We start from the raw sequence: 22,151 nt of genomic DNA on the forward strand, positions 1-22,151 counted from the left end.
GTCTTCCATGGCACTAGAGTGGGGGAAAGACAAACTCTGACAACTATAATGGCCTTGAAGAGCTCTGAGCTAGGCCTTGAAGGAGAAGTTTATCAAAGAGTCCTTGTCTTCCATGGCACTAGAGTGGGGGAAAGACAAACTCTGACAACTATAATGGCCTTGAAGAGCTCTGAGCTAGGCCTTGAAGGAGAAGTTTATCAAAGAGTCCTTGTCTTCCATGGCACTAGAGTGGGGGAAAGACAAACTCTGACAACTATAATGGCCTTGAAGAGCTCTGAGCTAGTCCTTGGAAGCCATACACAGTTTATTGAAAGGTCCTTGCCCCTCTAAGATGCTCAGGATCTAGGATGGGGAAAAGACATAAAAACAGATAATTATAATGTACAATATTTTTGACAGGCTCATTAGAGAGGTTCAAAGTCTTGTGAGGTCCCAGTTCACCCTTAAAGTTAAAAAAGTTTTATTCCACATAGTAGATTCATAATAAATGCTTGTTGATTGAGTATAAGTGTCTAAAATCCTCCTGCACCCATCTAGCCTCTGCTCTTTCCCCCAGCTCCCACAACTGCACATTTATTCCAACTAACAGTGTGCTGGGGAAAGAGGGCGTAAATTTTTCAGCTTTTTTCTGTAGCAAAAATACTAACTGTCAGGAGCCCTAGGGCCTAGGAAGGCTTTGCTAAGGAACAGTATTTATAAATTCCTACTTTGAGAAACTATAAATATATTGGCCCTTCAGGACGCTCTAAGGTCTGTGGATAATTTAGTATTCCCATTAAGGCATAATTTAATGCTGAAGGTTTCCACATGTAGGCATTAAAGATGCAATTAAGATGTTTCTATGAACTGAAGTGAGAACCTGTTAAGCCCTGTATGTTTGCAGGGTGGAGTACCTGCAGTGGCACACAGTGGGGAGAATTCTAGGATTCAGAGGCATAGAATGCAGGATGAAATGCCCAGTCTTCAACTGCTACTTGTGTGGGCTTCAAAAAAGTATTTGTCCTCTTTGGAATCTTTTGGGAATATGGATCTTGGGCTGCCAAAGTCCTCTCAGGTGCCATCTAATTCAAACACTATTTGAACCTCCCCACCATGTGGGTGTCCAGAAGTTATTTCAAGACCTCTAACAATGGAGAACTCATTGCCTTATGAGGAAGTCTATTTCATTTTAGGATACTGCTAAGTTTTCTTAATTGTTGAACTGGAGTCTACTCTGTAGCTTCTGAAACCCATTGTTCCTTTGATATCCATCAGAAAAAGTCCAATCCCCTACTCAGGTTCCTGGGTTTTTCAGGGGGGCAGGCTGACAAATATTTTGAGGAAAGCTATAATATCCTCCCCTCTTCCTCTTCCACTTCCTAGCCCTACCACAACCATACCTAAGTCTTCCCAGGCTAAAAATCTTCAGTTCTTTCAACATATCCAAGGATGGTTTCTAAGCCTCTCTCTGTGGCCTTTCTTCAGACATTCTCCATTTTAACATCTGTCCTAAAATTTAGCACTCAGGACTACATTGGAATGAATTGGTTTTGATCTGGGCAGAGGATAGAGTAAAGTCACAGTCTAAAAATCCTGACTGTTATTTCTTAGCAGTGAAAACTTTGACAGTTCCTCAACCTCTCTAGACCTCAACTGCCCTCTTACTGTGAATTTGTCATTTGCTATTTTCACAACTAGGAGCTAAGTAAGAGATAGAGAGATAGATTAAGAGCCATGTGACCACCACTGAACATTGGCTACTACCACTGGTGGTGCCCTAGTTGCCAGATACAATGCTACTGACAATTAATGGTGACTTGGGGAGAACATTTTCAGACTTGTATTGGCATACTAGACCAATCTGGAGGTCAGCTACATGAATGGTACAGCAAAATCAGAGCCAGAGGAAGGCCAGACTTGAAGCTATTGTGAGACTTTAGCAGTTATGAGGTCTTTGAAATCTTTGATTCCTTGGGATATGTGCCCAGCAGTGAGAACATCCCTAGACCTTTTAGTCACTTTCTTGGCATCATTGCAAGATTGTTGGTGGAGGCATGAGCTGGTCTAACCATTCTAGAAAGCAATGCATTTGTAATGTTATTTTGGTTTTTTCATTGCTTTTATTTCTCAACACTTTCTTTCCCCCTTTCCCACCCTGAGAACTATCTCTTCTTACAAGGGAAAAAGGGAGAGAGGGGGAAAGTACATCAGTGAATCTACCCATCAACTTAGTTCCATAGTTTCCTAAGTCTTCAAAGTAAGGAAACACATTACATCTTCATATCACCTTATCAGGGCCAAGCTTAGTTATCATAATTATGTGGCAATCAGTCTCAATTTCTTTTATTCTTTCCATTTCCATTTTTGTAGTCACCATTTATATAGTTTTCCTGATTCTTCTTCACTTATCTTACTTCATAAAAATAATTGCATGACCCTGGACAAGTCACTTCACCTTTCTATGACTCAGTTTTCTCATCTGTAAGATGAAGATAACAATATCACATAAGATTGTTGTGAAAATCAAATGACACAAATAAATTGCTTTGCAAATTAAAAAAAAAAAAGAAACCAGGCAAAGCAAATATGATATGTATGAAAGAGATCCAGAAGAACAGACCAGAGCAGGATGGGATACCCAAGTCTGTTAAGCAAGAGAGATGAGAAGTTTGGGGGAGGAAAGGAAGCAAGTCATGACTCTGAAAGGCTTCTTTGTGCACAGAAGTGAGACAGAGAAGGACAGAGTCTTTGTAATCTTAGGTCTGTTGAGAGTGAGGGAGGACAATGCTAGATATCAAAGGGCTGGCCATGAGGTTTCAGCAGAGTCTTGCAGAGGTTTCCCTAAACAAAGAGGTTTGGAGGGACTTGTCTAGCATTCTTAGCTTGCAGAACAGGATCAGAGCTGGGCTGTAGACTAGGAACATCATTCCACAGAGTTCGAGTTGAAGAACCCAACTCAAAAGGTGGTCTGAGGCTAAAGGCCAGCAATGAGGGCTGGCAGAACTTTGCCACAGGGGGCTGGAATACTGATTCTGAAAGCAGACAAAGATTACCTATAGAGAAGATGGGTCAGAAACATTCAAGAGAGAGGAAGGACAGAAACAGAGGATATGATATCCCCAAGGAGAATCCTATAGGGTTTAATTAATAGCCTAGAACAGTTCACTCCATAGGAAAACATGGAGGAGAAAGAGATGATCAGATACTGTTGTTTTTGCTGGGAGAGGGGGTTATGGAGGAGACTCTCTCTTGGGAAAAATGACTTATGTTGGCCTCATTTTGGTTTTACAGAAGCATGGGCCTGTGAGAGATCAAAATCATTGTAAAGTCAAAATAGCCTAGAAAGGAGGAAGAATATGTTTATGTGACTCTGGTTACCAAGAGTGAAAACATTGGCTTTAAAAGAGGAGATACTAGAACTAATTATATGAGAAGAATTATGTCATTTATGTCATTTATGTCAATTAGAATTATGTCATAAGGATGAGATATTATGGGATCCACTTGAAACTTTTCCTCCACCACTTCCTATTCCTCAGACATTACCACCTCCTGTTTCACAAGCAGCAGCACCCCCACTTGAGGAGATTATAATCTCTCTTCCTGATCTTTATCACCCCTTTGTCATGAGCTTACACAGTTAGTAGAGGACCAGAGAAACTTGCCCCTGGTTGGGGTAGTGAAGCAATACCCACTGGGGAAAGTTCCAATAGGACAGGGGATTTGGATGTGTTAATGCCCCCCTGAAAGGTTCTGAAGTGAGAAATTTTGAGAGAGAAATGAGAAACCTGCTGGAAGACCAATTGGTCTGGCAGATCAATTTACCCAATTTGGGGGCTTAAAGATTGTGTGAGTAAAAATAGCTCCATTCACCTTCCTAGGACTCACCACAGCCTGGCATTCCCTGACTACAGCTTTGTCAACGTAAGCTAGGCATCTGGTATCATCATAAACATCTCCAGCACCCTGATGTTAGTTGTCAGTGTGCCTGCAATACCAGTACTGATGGCAGAGTCAAGAGGGCAAATCAATAGTGAACAAGGAAGCATGAAGCCTGTTCTCTTCCATGTTTGGTGCTGGCTGGACTTCTGTGAAAGAGTGGCTAGGGGCCCACATGGTGGCCCCAGAATAGCAAACTAAATGGAGCAGCAAGGAAAATTCTCTCTCTCTCTCTCTCTCTCTCTCTCTCTCTCTCTCTCTCTCTCTCTCTCTCTCTCTCTCTCTCTTCTCTCTCTCTCTCTCTTTCCCCTCTCTCATTCTCCCTTAATTCTTTTTGATTAAATAAATTTATTAGATTTACATCCAGCCTCATAATTTTCCCAATTACATGTATATGTATGTACTGAAATGATGCCAGGTTTGGAACAACTCTTCTCAGAGTAAGAGCAGACAAGCTACTATGAGGGCCTGGGATCATGAGCATCCCATAGATCAAAGTGGACCAAGAGCTGAACAGGAATTCCCTCTCCAGGATAACAATGATTCAGTCCATTAGGAAAATATGAGAAACCTTAGGAGAGGGGTCACTCACTCAGGTCCAGAGAACAGATGTTCCCCCAAATCAGAGCCTGAATGAGGTGTATGAAAACAAGTAGGAGAAAAATGAAACCCCCCACAGATTTTTTAAAATTCTGGCTTAGATGTGACTGTTAATTCCTCACCAAATTTTAGTAGAAAACTCCAGAAAATACAAGATCAAGAAGCAGAGACCAGATAAAGGGGCAGCTAAGTTGTCCCATTATTGTGCTGGCCCTAAGGGCCAAGCTTTGTAAAATGAGACTTATGGTGCCTGGGGTAAAAGGAGAGGATTTTCCTGTTCCCAACTCCCAGCCAATAGAAGAGAAATATGAGCAAGCAAATATATCAGAGCAATTACAATGTGTAGAAAAGGAATCTTCGGATCCTATAAGGTGGGACTCAGAGGGAGAAGAGAAATTCTCAGAACTGAGGAGGGCTTTACAGTTTGACTCAAGGATATTGAAGTGTGGGACCATCTTGTTAGAGAAAGATGACCTAGTTCTGACAGCAGATTCCAATTTGAACCCTGCAATGTTTTTGAGGGGGACCAAGAAGGAAAACCATGAGAAAAAAAAGAGCATGATTACTTGGAAGTAATAGAGTACAAGGTTAGAGTGAGGAAGAATTTGCAAGTCCTTGCACAAATTTCCTTTTAGGGCAATACATACATACATACATACATACATACATACATACATACATATATATATATACATATACATATTTATACATACAACCTCAAAGAAGAAAATCTATATTAGTGACCTATATTGACCTGATGTGCCTTTTGTAACATTTTGTGCCTTTTCTTTTTTTTGTATTTTCTTTAATGTATTATTGCTTTATCTACCTCATTTGCACTCACATTGTTTTGTCTGCTTCATTTGCACTCACACTGGAGATCATGGTAAAACAAAAAGGAAATGAATCTTATTTTTTGAAAACTAGCCTCTATATTTTCACAATTAACTCTATAATTATGAAATATACACAATTTTAATATTTGGTTTTCTTCCTACTTGTGTCATACAGTATTTGATTTTTTTCTTCTTTTCTCATTTTTTTTTGTTTTTGAACCATATGTTACAAGTATTGAAAAGGCTTTTTAAAACGATTTTTAATTTTTGCCATAGAATAAGCTAAGATGTCCATTTACTGAGCATATAAAACATACCCAAACAGCTTTGGACTATGGCAACCTGCCACTCATTAATTTAACTATTATGAGACTTTTGCTCAATGACTATGTCTAATCCAAGTTGAAATGGACAACAAAGGAACACAGAACTTGACCTGAAAAGTGTCAAATGAGCACAAAAGGAGCCAAGCTAATCCTATGGGGATTGATGACATTTGTTAAAATTTATTATGGTTGTACTCCAAATATATTAATTGGTGGTCATCAGAGATTTAATTTCTAAATCCCAAAATGTATCACTAAAGTAAATGGAATTATGGTAGTTTATTTTTACAATAGAGGAAAGATAGTAAGGAAGAGATAAAAGGGGAGAGAGAGAGAAAAAAAAAACTCCAGCTTCCTCCTGAGCCAGGTAGAAATTCTAAGGTCCTAATCAGGGAAAAGACTCTCAAGATGATGGGACTTTGTTAGAGGCTTGCACCTTCAGAAAGGCAGGGAAACTAAATTAACCTTTCACTCACCACGGTGACCATCTAAAAGGAAAGCAGTCTGAGGTCTCCTGCACAATCTCCTCCAGAGTCGAGTTCCACAGCCAAGTCTTAGTGTCTGTCTTCCAGTCTCTCAAGTGTCTGTCTTCCACTCTCTCCTCCGAGTGACTCTTCTTCACTCCAAGCTTGAGAGACTAATCCTCCAGTCCAACTCTAAGTTAGAGTTCTTTTATCTATCTATCCTCTATGGTCTTCTATTTAAAGACCTTTTTCTCTTGTGTCACCTCCCCTAAATTTTATACCTGCTAATCACAGCAGACCCTCCTCTCTAGGACTGCTCAGTCATTCACAGGTGCATCACAGACCTTCCACTCAATGCATGGAATGGGTGTTCACACCTTTTTTGGTTATATTATAACTTTTTTGTTTAGATCACACCTTTTGTAGTTAGTTTGCACCTTTAGTAGCTAGTTCACAACTTTAGTAGCTAGTTCACACCTTTAGTAGTTAGTTTGCACCTTTTGTAGTTAAAATGGGTAGATCTACTTCAAATACTGAGTTAACACTTTTTGGAGATTTAAATCTAAAAATAGATAGGGGATTACAATTCATTCTTCCCAATAAAGGAAGAGCTAAGTACCTTCATTGTTACAATCAGGGGATTACAATTTAATCTTCACAATCAAGGAAGAGCTGAGTATCTTCATTGTTACAATCAGAAGATAGCTAAATCCAATCTTCACACATTCTACACAAAAAGTGCAATAACTTGGTCATGTGTGAGAGTGAGGTTGTGACTGTTTAACATGTGTTAAATGCAGGACTTTCTTGTTCCACACTCTATATCAAGCATATAACATCGATTGTTCTAGCTCCATTATCTCGAAAAGTGAGGAAAAGGGTTGAACTGGGGAATTCTATTTCCCATTTGTCTCAAAATCCAGTGTCTTTTTCTATTTTCTTTCATCATGTGGCAACATACTGTAGTCTGGACTGCTAAACTGGGTTAGTGAGTGATTGTTGTTGCATAGTTATATGACATGGATTGCTATAAGAACATGCTGTGAGTTGTGGATTTTTTCTTTTTTTCCTGCTTCCCCAAATTTTTTCAAGTTTTCCTTTTACATTGTGTATATTACTCAGAGGTTATTTTTTAAATTTCTTTGTATTCTTTGATATTTTTGATAATTCATTTATATACCTTATGATTCAACCATGCATCCCTGTGTAATTCCAATTTGTATCCCTGTATTCTCTTCAGGTGGGAATATAATATTATTTTCCTCAGGGTAGTAGTAGTCTCTCAGAAGCCAAGTATGACGATATACTTGTGCGTGAAAAAGATTTTTTTTTGTTTTTAAACATTATTTTATTTGGTCGTTTTCATACATTGTTCACTGGAAACAAAGATCGTTTTCTTTTCCTCCCCTCCCATGCCACACCCCCCCCCCCCCCCGCCTTTCCCTCTCCCATAGCCGACCCATGATTCCACTGGTTATCACATGTGTTCTTGACTCGAACCCATTTCCCTGTTGTTGGAATTTGCATTATAGTGTTCATTTAGAGTCTCTCCTCAGTCTTATCTCCTCCAACCCTGTAGTCAAGCAGTTGCTTTTCAGCGGTGTTTTAACTCCCACAGTTTATCCTCTGCTTGTGGGTAGTATTTTTTTTTTAGATCCCTGCAGATTGTTCCGGGAAATTGCATTGATACTAATGGAGAAGTCCATCACCTTCGATTGTACCACAATGTATCAGTCTCTGTGTATAATGTTTTCCTGGTTCTGCTCCTTTCGCTCTGCATCACTTCCTGGAGGTTGTTCCAGTCTCCATGGAATTCCTCCACTTTATTATTCCTTTTAGCACAATAGTATTCCATCACCAACATATACCACAATTTGTTCAGCCATTCCCCAATTGAAGGGCATCCCCTCATTTTCCAATTTTGGGCCACCACAAAGAGCGCAGCTATGAATATTCTTGTACAAGTGTTTTTGTCCATTATCTCTTTGGGGTACAAGCCCAGCAGTGCTATGGCTGGATCAAAGGGCAGACAGTCTTTTATCGCCCTTTGGACATAGTTCCAAATTGCCCTCCAGAATGGTTGGATCAATTCACAACTCCACCAGCAATGAATTAATGTCCCCAATTTGCCACATCCCCTCCAGCATTCATTACTTTGTATAGCTGTCATGTTAGCCAATCTGCTAGGTGTGAGGTGATACCTCAGAGTTGTTTTGATTTGCATCTCTCTGATTATAAGAGATGTAGAGCACTTTTTCATGTGCTTATTAATAGTTTTGATTTCTTTGGCTGAGAATTGCCTGTTCATGTCCCTTGCCCATTTGTCAATTGGAGAATGGCTTGATTTTTTGTACAATTGATTTAGTTCTTTATAAATTTGAGTAATTAAACCTTTGTCAGAGGTTTTTATGAAGATTGTTTCCCAATTTGTTGCTACCCTTCTGATTTTGGTTACATTGGTTTTGTTTGTACAAAAACTTTTTAATTTGATGTAATCCAGATTATTTATTTTGCATTTTGTAACTCTTTCTAATTCTTGCTTGGTTTTGAAGTATTTCCCTTCCCAAAGGTCTGACATGTATACTATTCTGTGTTCGCCTAATTTTCTTATAGTTTCCTTCTTTATGTTCAAGTCATTCATCCATTTTGAATTTATCTTGGTGTAGGGTGTGAGGTGTTGATCTAAGCCTAATCTTTCCCACACTGTCCTCCAATTTTCCCAGCAGTTTTTATGAAATAGTGTATTTTTGCCCCAAAAGCTAGGATCTTTGGGTTTGTCATATACTGTCTTGCTGAGGTTGCTTGCCCCCAGTCTATTCCACTGATCCTCCTTTCTGTCTCTTAGCCAGTACCAAATTGTTTTGATGACTGCTGCTTTGTAATATAGTCTGAGATCTGGGACTGCAAGGCCTCCTTCCTTTGTATTTTTTTTCATTATTTCCCTGGATATCCTTGATCTTTTGTTCTTCCAAATGAACTTTGTTATGTTTTTTTCTAAATCAGTAAAAAAATTTTTTGGAAGTTCCATGGGTATGGCACTAAATAGATAGATGAGTTTGGGTAGGATGGCTATTTTTATTATATTGGCTCGTCCTACCCATGAGCAGTTAATGTTCTTCCAATTGTTCAAGTCTAGTTTTAGTTGTGTGGAGAGTGTTTTGTAGTTGTGTTCATATAGATCCTGTGTTTGTCTCGGGAGATAGATTCCTAAGTATTTTATTTTGTCTAGGGTAATTTTGAATGGGATTTCTCTTTCTAGTTCTTGCTGCTGAGCTGTGTTGGAATTATATAGAAATGCTGATGACTTATATGGGTTTATTTTGTATCCTGCAACTTTGCTAAAGTTGTTGATTATTTTGATTAGCTTTTTGGTTGAATCTCTAGAATTCTTTAAGTAGACCATCATGTCACCTGCAAAGAGTGATAATTTGGTCTCCTCCTTGCCTATTTTGATGCCTTCAATTTCTTTTTCTTCTCTAATTGCTACTGCTAGTGTTTCTAATACAATGTCAAATAATAGAGGTGATAATGGGCATCCTTGTTTCACTCCTGATCTTAATGGGAATGGATTTAGTTTATCCCCATTGCAGATGATATTGGCTGATGGTTTTAGATATATACTGTTTATTATTTTTAGGAACGACCCTTCTATTCCTATGCTTTCTAGTGTTTTTAGTAGGAATGGGTGTTGTATTTTATCAAAGGCTTTTTCTGCATCTATTGAGATAATCATGTGGTTCTTGTTGGTTTGCTTGTTGATATGGTCAATTATGTGGATAGTTTTCCTAATGTTGAACCAGCCCTGCATCCCTGGTATAAATCCTACTTGATCATGGTGGATGACCCTTCTAATCACTTGCTGGAGTCTTTTTGCTAGTATCCTATTTAAGATTTTTGCATCTATATTCATTAGGGAGATTGGTCTATAATTTTCTTTCTCTGTTTTTGGCCTGCCTGGTTTTGGAATCAGTACCATGCTTGTGTCATAAAAGGAGTTTGGTAGAACTCCCTCTTTGCTTATTATGTCAAATAGTTTGTATAGTATTGGGATTAACTGTTCTCTGAATGTTTGATAGAATTCACTTGTGAATCCATTGGATCCTGGGGATTTTTTCTTAGGGAGTTTTTTGATGGCCTGTTGGATTTCTTTTTCTGATATGGGATTATTTAAGAATTTTATTTCTTCTTCTGTTAGTCTAGGCAATTTATATTTTTGTAAATATTCATCCATATCTCCTAGGTTGGTATATTTATTGCCATATAGTTGGGCAAAGTAGTTTTTAATGATTGCCTTAATTTCCTCTTCATTGGAGGTGAGGTCCCCCTTTTCATCCTTGATGCTGTTAATTTGCCTTTCTTCTTTCCTTTTTTTAATTAAATTAACCAGTACTTTGTCTATTTTGTCTGTTTTTTCAAAGTACCAGCTTCTAGTCTTGTTTATTAGATTAATAGTTCTGTCACTTTCTATTTTATTAATTTCTCCCTTAATTTTTAGGATCTCTAGTATGGTTTTCTTCTGGGGGTTTTTAATTTGTTCATTCTCAAGTTTTTTGATTTGCATTTCCAATTCCTTGGTTTCTGTCCTCCCTAATTTGTTAATATATGCACTCAGGGATATGAATTTTCCTCTAAGTACTGCCTTGGCTGCATCCCATAAGGTTTGAAAGGATGTTTCGCCGTTGTCATTTTCTTCAACGAAATTTTAATTGTTTCTATGATTTCTTCTCTAACTATCCGATTTTGGAGTATCATGTTATTTAATTTCCAATTAATTTTTGATTTGGGTCTCCATGTACCCTTGCCGATCAATATTTTAATTGCCTTGTGATCTGAAAAGGCTGCAGTTAATATTTCTGCTTTTCTGCATTTGAGTGCCATGTTTCTATGACCTAGTGTATGATCTATTTTTGTGAATGTGCCATGTGGTGCTGAAAAGAAGGTGTATTCTTTTTTGTCCCTATTTATTTTTCTCCATATGTCTATTAACTCTAATTTTTCTAAGATTTCATTCACCTCTTTTACCTCTTTCTTGTTTATTTTTTGGTTTGATTTTTCTAAATTTGATAGTGTGAAAAAGATTTAAGTGGAAGAGTCCGTGCACAGAGACAGTCCCACTCTCTCAGCGTTGGAAGCCTGGGTCCAATGACACGAAAAGTCGTTACACCTGGAGACTTCCTCAGCTGCATTGGATGGCCGTGTTGTCATCTATGTTCCAACATGCCCTAAGCACTCCTCAGTGCTTTGCTGGGTCACCATCTCAGCCGTTGAACCTTCTTGTTGGTTTCTTCCTCTTGTTCCGCCGAAGCAGTCTTCACATGCTGGGTGAGCAAAACCCTGGTTCACCAGGGGTCGACGACCCGATGGCTACCTTCACAAGGTTTGGCCGGCCTGTCAAAGCCATTGCCCGGGGTGTGGCCGCTGCTGCATGCTAGCAGCTACTGGGAGCCACAAGTGAGAGCTGGGGGTCAAGTGGGGGTCAGAGGCTGGAAAGCTGCCCTCAGAGGGCACAACAAGCCCTCCATACCAAGGTGCTCCCCTTCCCTGAGCACCCCATACACCCCACTTCATCAGGGAGGACTACATTATTGTTATGAACTTTGATTTGAATTTGAGCCTAATTTAGAACAAGAGACTACCTCCCAGAATCAAGAAGGAACCATGAAGATTCTTGCAGAGACCACACACTGCACCAGAAGATCCAGAGTGAAATTTGAGATGTGGTGAATTTGAACTTTGGGGGGTTGAAATGCTTTTGTTTTTAGTGTAAACTTTTATGCCAAAGGGGACTGACCCCTAATTTGTTTTTGTCAATGCATTAACATTGATTTTGTTCTTTCACTTTTTTCTCTTACTCCCAAATTATTGTAATTTCCCTTTAAAAATATAATATTTGTATATACTTCTAGTTCAAGTTATAAGCTAGTTATGTTTTTTATGATCCATTGGGGAGACTGATATCACAAAGGATCACAGGGTGGATTGTATTGATTGGAATCTTGAACTCTGGGAACTATAATTCCCACAATTCCCCTTTCTCTTTCGTGTACATACATCATTATATTGAATTCCTACTTGGTTTCAGTGTGGGGTGGGCACACTCTCTGTGGATCCATGTGGAGGAGATAGGAGTGCTCTGGGGTTTTGGCTAGGATTACTTCCTTATACTTTGAGTTTAATATTTAATAAGTGTTATTAAATATAATACTTGGAGTGATAGATATTAATTTTAATCTTTACAGCCCTTAGAAAAGTTCCTGGCATATAGTAGGCAGTTAATAAATGTTTGTTCCTTACAGTTCAAAACCCAAGAACCCACCATAAGGGAAAGCAAGGGAGCTTGTCTCCTCTGCTAGAAAGAGTGGTGCTCCTGCAGAGGGCACTGGTAGGGGAATGGGGTCATTTCATGGGCTCCCTAGTCTGAGCATCTTGTTCTCATCCTCAGAATAATTTATCCAGAGTGTTGGGGTGGGAAGTGCCCCTCCCCCCTCCCCTCCCACCTTCTCCTCCCCCAGAGCCCTCTGCAGGACCACCCTGAGCGGCTCCCTCCCTCTTCTACGCCATTGGCTGCCCAGGAAGAAGTAAATGAAAGGGTTTGCGCTGCTGTTCACACAGGCCAGGAGCCTGCAGAGCTCATAAGGCATTAAAGAGGAGCCACTAAAAAAGTTAATCGCATAAATAACCCCCAAAGGCAGACCGCAGAGCAGGAACACGAGGACTGTGAGCAGCACCAGGAGGTAGAGCCTGGGTGGGCGCCTGCGCTGGGAGCTGCACTGGACCCTCAGTACCAGCGTCAGGCTGGACAAGCCCAGCACACAGGTTAGGAGGGAGAACCAGCCGAACTGGAGATTGAAGTAGAGAAGGATGTAGTAACGGAAGAAATGTTTCTTGTTAAGGAAATAAAGAGCCACAAGAACTCCCCAGAAGAGGCCTGTCAGAGCCCATAGGATGGCGCACACAGCCGCAGACGTGTGCTTGGGCCGGTGACACCTGTACCAGAGGGGGAAGAGCACAGAGAGACAGCGCTCGGTGCTGATCGAAGCCAGCAGGCTCAGACCCACACAGTAGGACATGTTTAGGAGGCAGTCCTCTAGCAGTGACTGGAAGAGACTTTTTAAATCTCCAACAATTTCCCACATGACATACCCAAAGTAGCTGCCAAGCAAGAGGGCGTCGGCCGCGGCCAGGTTGAGGATGTAGACAGAGAAGGGGCTCCTCTGGGTGCGGAAGCCCAGCAGCCACAGGACGATGCTGTTCCCCACCAGCCCGACCAGGGCAATGACCAGAGAGGGGATCTCTGCCCAGTGGAGTGAGACAAATTCTCCAGGTGCCTCAGTCGGAGGATCTAAACTCGAATTTGTACTCCTCTCCACTGTGGTGTTAAGAACAGATTCCAGCTGCTCAGCTGCGGGGGACTCAGCCATGGTAGGTGGTTCCAGCCTCAGAAAGCTCTGCTCCTCTCAGTCACTCTGGAGAAACCAAGACATGGAAGTGGGTGAGAGACTGTTCCAGAGTTATTGATTCCAAGATGGAAGGTAGAGTTTTCTGTTAAAAAAAAAAAAAGAAAGAAGAAGAAGAAGGGAGGAGGGCAGCTGGGTGTCTCAGTGGATGGAGAGCCAGCCTAGAGATGTGAAGTCCTAGGTTCAAATCTTGCCTCAGATACTTCTTAGCTGGGTGATTCTGGGAAAGTCACTTAACCCCTATTGCCTAGCCCTTATTCCTATTCTTCCTTGGAAGCAATACACATTATTGATTCTATGGCAAAATGTAAAAGTTAAAAAAAAAACAACAGCCTCATCTTCTATCTTAGAGTTGATACTAAGTATTGATTTGAAGGCAGGACATCAGTCATGAATAGGCAGTTGGCTACCTACAGGATTCTTTGTTAGACATGAATGGGAATAGGGTTCCACTGTACTCATTTCCACAAGTGAAATCATATTGTATTGTTACACCTTTCCTTCAGTAGTCCAGGGAGGTTGGCTCTGGATTGTCCACTCTTCAGCTTAAAAGGGACTCTGGGAAAATTTTGCCATTTTTCTCTTCCAAGTTCCATGGGCACCAAAGGGAAGACTCTCCCATGAAATGCCTGATTTTTCCCTCTCCTGCCTCTCTGATCAGCCTCTATTTGACTAGAATGTAGCCTGTCTCAGATAAACACTAACAGAACTGGGACAGAGAAGTCAGAGGGGTCATCAGTTCACGCCAAGCTGCGACTTTTTGAACACTGTGAAAGCCTAAACAAGGGATTCAATTCTCACCTGGACAGAAGCTGAGTCTCTTTAACATCTCCTTAAATATTGCTTCAATTTCTGAATCTTCTCATTCTTCTGCCTGCCTACTTATTTTTCACTGTTCGCCAATCTGGAGATCATGTGTGAGAACCAATCACAACCTGGAGCAGACAAGGCCAGAAAATATCCTACATTATCTCCAACATGCACTAAATAAAGCAGGAGAATGAGCTGAGCCAATCCCTTGGAGGGCTCAGGGTATAGGAGCCCAGCTCTTCTCAAATTTGGTCCCAGTTTTTAGACTTCAAAGATGGTTCCAATTCCTGTTGTTCTCTTTAGAATATTGCCTCTTCTCTCATCATTGCTTCACCTGAATTGCTAATGTACAATGTGCCTTTCTTTAAACTCTAAATAAAAATGATAAAGTTCCTAGTCAAGAGATGCCTCAGGTGCCCTTCATTGGACACTTCCTATCAAACTGATGTCAAAAGATTAATAATGATTTCTTTTGTGCCTGAGATCTAAGGTTTGAAATCATGTAACAGGGCTGTCGGTCATACAACTCTTCATCTTAAAAAGGAGACTTTAAAATAATTTGCTAAAATAGAAATGAGCCCTCTTGTACTCACACCCACCCCCTTCAATGACCACACATCTTCACAAACGTGTTACTGTCTACCTATTCTCCCTTTTGACTTGGCCTCTTCTTACTTACTTGCCCTCAACTTCACTGGTCTAACTGGGTGAGCCTCACCCCTCAATGCATCCAATATCCGAGGGAAGTTGAGACAGGCATTTAGAGGATCTTGGCTGGAAAACCTGTGAGGGACAAGATTTCCCAACTGGAGGCTTAAGGCTCTGATGTCCTCCATCTATTCAGAAAGCCCTGAATCACTTGAAGGTGTTTCTCTGCTCACTACATGACTTCCAATGCTCACTCTTGTCAGTTAGCCAAATCTCTTCATATTCAAACAGCATTTGCAAACTCATTCAATTTATATGTTGCCTCTTCATGTGACTATTACTTTTGAAAGTTGGTTTTGCAAACCTCATCAGACTGGTGATTCTTGAACTCTACAGAGAAGACCAATTGGTTCTCCATTCCTTTGCGTTCCTTATTAGTCAGCCAGTCAGACAGCCTTTACCAAGCAACTGCTATGGCCCAGGCCTGCAGTTGTGCCTGTAGCAAATTTTGGATACAATGAAACACACACACACACATTCACACACACACTGTTCCTGCTCTCATGAGCTCTCAGTATAATGTATCAGGTAGAATTCAATCCAATCTTGTATGCACAAACAAGATATAGACAGGACATATTGGGAGTAGTCACAGAGTGAAGGGAAGGAGAAGAAGAGGAATGCAGGAAGATAAAGGGGAACCAAGAAAGGATTCGTGCAGAAAGTGAAAATTTAGCTGAGATTTTGGGAAAAAAACACATACAAATGAGATGATGGGAGCATAGAAACAGCCAATTTGGACAACTGAATGACTAGGTGTTGTGTGTTTGTGAGAGGAGTTGAAGATGAGAATATAAGAAGATGAAAGTTCAGCAGATGGTTGGATTTGTGTAGAGGTAAGACAATTAGTTCTATTTTAGATATTTTAAGATACTTCTGGGACATTCAGTTCAAAGGTCAAAAAGCAGTTGATAAGGAGAGGATGTACCTCAAGAAAGAGGTTGGAAATTTGTTTGTGTCTGTCTGTCTGCATGTATGTATGTATGTATGTATGTATGAATGGGAGGAAAGAGTTAGAAATAAAGCAATGAGAAGTGGAATATTAAGGATGTCACTTGACCAATGGCAAGGTGATGGTCAGAATCATCAGGATAGGATTGGTATATGCAGTAGAAGTATGTAAAACATTGAGAATTGGTTGAGAAAGTTGTGAGGTATTTTACCCAAATAGATTTTCCTCTTTCATATACTTCCCAATCTCGCTCTAATTTTCAATGTCAGCCTTCTCTTTCCCATGGATCCTGAGGCAGACATTATTTAACCATATTTCCTGATAGCCAACCATAATTTTATTTTGGAAATTGTAGCCATTCCCCTTAGATTACCATCTAAGGTCAAGAAGATCAAAACAAATCCCTCTTCTAATTGATAACCTTTTAAATACTGCAGTATAGTACTTTTGCACTACAAAAGTTTTACAAAAGTAATACATTATAATGACTATATAATTCCTACCTACAAACTTGAAAGATACACATTTATTATTACAGAAAGCATCAAAGGGTATTGAGTATCATTCATGTCCTCTGAGACCCATTCCAATACTATGATTTTGAGATGCTAACCTTCTCATGAGTGATTAATCCCTTACGCCATAGAATTAGGGTGGCCAAAGGAATGTTGGTAGTATTTGTAGGATATAAAAGACATTTCTTTACGCGTGAAAATGTTACTGAACTCTTTGCTAACTCTGAGTCTTTTTAATTTTCAAAACAGATGCAGAGTGGTTAAACTGATTCCTGGAATGAACAAAAGAGACAGGAACCAGATACATATTTTGTCTACACCTACTATAATCTGCCTGGATATCTGTAAAATGACCTCCTTTCATAATTTCAAATTATTCAGATTTTCAGTATGTGCTGAGAGTAATTCTTTTTTTTAAACTCTCACTTTCCAACATAGAATCAATCCATGTATAGGTTCCAAGGCAGAAGAGTGGTAAGGGCTTGGCAATGGTGTTTTAAGTGACTTGCTCAGGGTCACCCAACTAGGATGTGTCTGAGGTCACATTTGAACCTAGGACCTCCCATCTATAGGTCTGGCTCTTAATTCACTGAGCCACCCAGCTGCCCTCTACAATAATTCTTTTGCCCCCACTCCCTTCAAAATGAATTTGTCTTCTCCTATTGTACCAAAGAGAAGGAAGGGACAACTGAAAGAGGACACAAAGAAGATAATGGGAAAGGAAATAATGCTAAGATACGGGAATGAGAAAGGCAAGAAAGGAAGCATTTATTCCTCTATTTATTCCCTCAAAATTGTCCCCCTGGGATTCCAAATTCTATAACTTACCAATCCCCAAAGGTGATAACATATGCCCACTACTTCCTTCTACACACTACCTCCTACAGGACAGAAGGAACAGGTCTACCCACAAGTGAAGATATGCCCTTGGGGAGACTTACCTAGTGATAATTTTTGTGTGTGGACCTGGGACTGTGAGAACCTCTGAATGGAAATTTAGGGTACAGCAAGTGAAATCAAGATCTTAAATAAGTCCTTGTAGTTTGTGGTATGCTACAACTGTCCAATCATAGCACAGATGTACTAAAATATCTGCTTAGGGAAGTTATCTCAGCATCTCCTCATGACTCTGCTTACATTCATCTTCCTCTGATGCCTTGTGATCTGCCCACTTCCACTCCATATGGCCACATTGACTAACATTTTAAGGTCTCAGACAAGATTTTAAATAATTCCAGCTCTATGTAAAGAAGAGGATTTCTCTCTGAGCCCCCTGCTTCAAGTGAAATCCTGACATGGAAGGAAGGCTTGGATCAGATGAGGGAAGACACTACTAAGTACCTAGATGATGGCAGGTAACATGAGTCTTACATTCCTGAGGCCACTTTAGTTTCCTAAACCTCATTGTGGAATACACTCATTCTTTTTGGTTCCTTCCCCCATATAATTGCTCTGATCCTCATCCCAACAGATGTTCCTGGAAAATAGTCATCCCCAGTTTTCATATCATCCCTTTTGGAGCCTAAATGCATATTGAAGCATATCATTTTTCCTTGCTTTCATTTTTCACTTTTTATGATGTTTTCTTTCATAGTATAATGAATATTTTAAGAAGCAAATTTATTTAAGCAGTACCTCATTCATAGTAGCTTAGGAATCTCTTTAGTTTGATATCTTGTAATCATGTACATTTTAGTTAAAATATAGTCCTACGCAAGAGTATGTACATGGTACCAGATTAAGAATGTCAACCCAGGGGAATACCTGAGTTATAATTTCAAGTTTGTATATTGTTATAGTAATTTTAGATTTGTGTTATCATATGAATCCTAAATAAGTTACTACGTTATTCCTAAATGAGTGTGAATTCATTTCATGATGTATTTTATATCAAACCTATTCATTTAAGAAGTGTAGGATAAGAATATCATCTAAAGATCACAGAAACCAGAAGGTCCAGAAATGGTCTCAAAGACCAAGATATCTGGAAATGGTCCAGGAAATGGTCCTAGACACCAGGAGGACTGGAAATGCTCTCAGAGACCTCTTGTGTGGCAGGGGGCTGCTGAGAGAGAGGAAACTATAAAATTGTGGTTTTTCTGCAATTAAGGGTTTTGAATTCAAAAAGGGAAATCTAAAGATCTCTGACTTGTTTGCCTTTCCCACCAAATAGTCAGATTTTGCTCAGAGACTACTTTTCCCAGTTCTTTATTCCTTCATATGAAAATATATGTTATGATATTGCAAACATATAATCTATATCAATTTGTGTCCTCAGGGAAGAGGGAGGGGAAGAGGGACACAATTTGGAGCCCTAAATAAAAACACATGACTTAAGTTAAAGATGTTTTTACATATAATTAGAAAAAATATTAAAAAGCATGGCAAATAGTGAATCATATATAAAGCTAGTCGTTTAAAATGGAGGCTGATAATTTCATCCACATTCTTGTTATTATGATACTTTGAAGTTGGAAGGTATTTCAGTAGGTTAAATAATAATAACAAAAATAAAATGATCACAAAATCCTAGAGTGTCTTAATTAAGGGGAATTCATTACAGATATACATTTCCCATTTAGATCCAGTTACTGAAACTTAGGCTTTGGGCATGGTGTGCAAAAGATGAAGAAGCTTTCATCAAAATAACTCAAAACATTTCTCTTGCTCTAAAAAATGGAAACACAATGAAATAAACCAAAAATGCCAACAAAGCCATGGAGAGATGTTGGCTAAAAGACTTGTCCAAGATGTCAATTCACCACTAATTGAATAGCAGCACCAAAGACAAGGGTTTGCTAAATTCAGTGACAAGTTGGAAGAAGCTCTCTAAAGGTCTTCTCCAGGGAGTGTGGCCAACTTATGTGTGATATGAAATTTTTGTAAATTCTTTGGGAAAAGAACATTATAGTCTAATAAGATTTCATGATGATACCAAGCATGGAGTAATCACTGACACATTGGATCACAGAATCATCACCCCAAATCATATCATTGCACTTACACATTAGTTAGTTTAAATAAAAATTAATAGGATAAATATAATATCTTACATTTGGCCTAAAAATAAGCTCTGATGGCATGGGATTAGACAAGTTTATGTAGAAAACATTTCATCTAAACCATAATGAACACAGATCTAGGGATTTATTGAACTGAGAGTTCATTACAAGTCAATAGTATAGAATGACTATTCATCATTCATAAAGAATTTCAATTGGTGGATCTGCTTCATTCTGTGGTCTCTGTGCTGGTCATTGTGATCCTGGAGTTGTTAAAGTCATTGCCTCAATCCTGGTATGCCAGAGGAGATTATCTCCTCACCAGTCATCAGTCTCTGGTACCAGCTAAAGCCATGCATGTGCAGCCATAGAGCATCCAAAGAGAAGCAGATTTCCCTTCGGCAGTAAGACAACAAATTCCCACTTGAGTTGAAAGATCTCTGCTCCTACTCATTCCCCTTTAGTTCCCTTCCTTAACCTTTTCTCTCTTTCTTCTCAGTCGATCAAATGGCTGCCCAGGGACTGAAAAGGGCATAAGAACTCTTCTTGCAAAGTGATCTCATGCTGCAATGTTGAAACGAAGTGGTAGGCAAAGCAGGCTGCCACCAAAAGGAGAAGAAAAAGTAGAAATTAAGTTTCATTGAAACTGTTGGTGCAACTTGCCCCTCTCTCATTTTAGATCCCTCAAATCCTCAGATTTTGTCACTGTATTTCAGCCTCATTCCTGTAATACTAGGATTTTAGGAAGGTAAATAGGGAAAACATGAGGATTAATATTTAAATAGTTTGTATTTATTAGAAATTAGGGAGAGGGTTTGGGGAAAGGAAAGTGAAGGAGAGGTGATCTTATCTTTATACCCTTAATTTTCACTTCTAAAAATAATAATTCTATCTAATTACTCTAAAATCCTAAGGGAAGTCAAACTCATAAACTGGATCTAAAAATAGTCTCTGAGAGCCAAAACAGGAAACCAAGGTGAAATGTCCACAGATGATAACTCCTTCAAGTTGAAGACAGCTCCTCAATCTCTGACCAGCAGATGATTGAAGAATAACTCCTCACCACAGCCAAAGGATCTTCACAGTCTAGTAGTAGTAGTAGTCTCTCGGTGACTGAGAATGACATTGCAGCCTTAAGTGAAACACACTTACCAGAAGAGGGATCACTCAGCGAACCCACCACTGGATACACCTTCTTCTGGAAAGGCAGAGCCTCAAATGAAGACAGAATCCACGGTGTTGGGCCATCAAGACCAGTTTGCTCAAACATCTGCCAGACTTGCCTGTGGGCATCAGCCAGAGGCTCATGAAGATCTGTTTGCCTCTCAGCAAAGACCGGTACGCCACAATCGCACATATACCCCAACACTGACCAGCGCAGAGGAGACCATCGAGCAGTTCTACTCTGACCTGAGTGCCGCCCTGCACTCAGTGCCCACAAATGACAAGCTGATACTACTGGGAGACTTCAATGCCCGAGTTGGCCAGGACCATGAAAGATGGAAAGGAGTGCTCGGCAAACATGGTGTGGGCAAAATGAACAACAACGGCCTACTGCTCAGTTCACATTTTTGTGCAAGCTTTTTAACCTTCTTATAGTGTGGAAATGTTCAAAATGATCACTTGTCTCTTGCTTCTAGTTTCCTCTATGTCCCTCTGTATAAAGGTCTTCCCTTATCTGAAGGTGATTGAAGTTAAAGTATCATGATGATGAGGTGACAGAAGGTGGGGAGTGGGTAGAGGTATATGAGGTGTACCTAAAATCTGAACGCTTGTTAAAATTAATTGAAATTGGACTCAAATATATTAATAGGTGGTCTCCAGGGATTTAATTTCTAAATCCCAAAATGAATTACTAAAGTAAATGTAATTTATTGTAGTTTATTTACAATATTTATAATGGAAGATATTAAGGAACAAGAGAGAGAGAAAAAACTCTGGCTTCTTCTGATATCAGTTAGAATTTCTAAGCCCCAGCCAGGGGAAGAGAAAAATCAGGGTCACTAAATCAGCCTTTTTCTCACCAACAGTGACAGTCTAAATGTAAAGAAGTCTGAGTGTCTGTCTTCTGGTCACTCCTCAAGGGTCTGTCATCTAGTCTCTCCTCCAAGTCAACCTCTGAGTCAGAGATCCTTCTTCCAATTCAAAACTCGAGTTGAATATATCAAATCCCAAATGTCAAATGTGTCCTCTTTTGGCCTTTTGGTCCTCTTTTTATAGAATCTTTTTCTCTTGTGTCACCACACCTAAATTTCACATCTACCAATCACAGCAGATACTTTTCTCCAGGGCTGCCTACTCTTTAGTTCTCAGCCTCTTTGGTTAGATTATATCTTTTTTGGTAAGTTCACCTTTTGAAGTTACTTAACACCTTTTTGTGGTTAAAATGGGTAGGTGTACTTAAAATATTGAGTTATCACCTTCTGTAGTGAAGGGGGTCAGAACAATCTCCTTCTGGGGGTAAGGGGTAAACTCTTGCACAAGTCAGCATAACCATTCCAGCAGCAAAGCAGACATTCCCTGTATTTTGAACCCCTCAGCTAGCTGCAACTGCCAAATCATG

The 22,151-nt window shown here is 39.7% G+C and overlaps 1 protein-coding gene across 1 annotated transcript in view; it reads right to left on the reverse strand.

Moving 5' to 3' along the window:
- Nucleotides 1–2,820: 2,820 nt before the first annotated feature.
- LOC100028276 (mas-related G-protein coupled receptor member D-like) overlaps nt 2,821–22,151 on the reverse strand; it is a 28,038-nt gene continuing 8,707 nt past the window's right edge. The window contains exons 3-6 of the mRNA XM_001378318.5: nt 15,091–15,194; nt 12,642–13,600; nt 4,511–4,547; nt 2,821–3,011 (exon numbers count right to left, since the gene is read on the reverse strand). Coding sequence (XP_001378355.3) covers nt 2,821–3,011; nt 4,511–4,547; nt 12,642–13,600; nt 15,091–15,194 — 1,291 coding nt within the window. The remainder of the gene's footprint in view (nt 3,012–4,510; nt 4,548–12,641; nt 13,601–15,090; nt 15,195–22,151) is intronic.

This window comes from Monodelphis domestica, chromosome 3 (assembly GCF_027887165.1).
Source record: "Monodelphis domestica isolate mMonDom1 chromosome 3, mMonDom1.pri, whole genome shotgun sequence".
In the NCBI taxonomy this organism is placed as follows: domain Eukaryota; kingdom Metazoa; phylum Chordata; class Mammalia; order Didelphimorphia; family Didelphidae; genus Monodelphis; species Monodelphis domestica.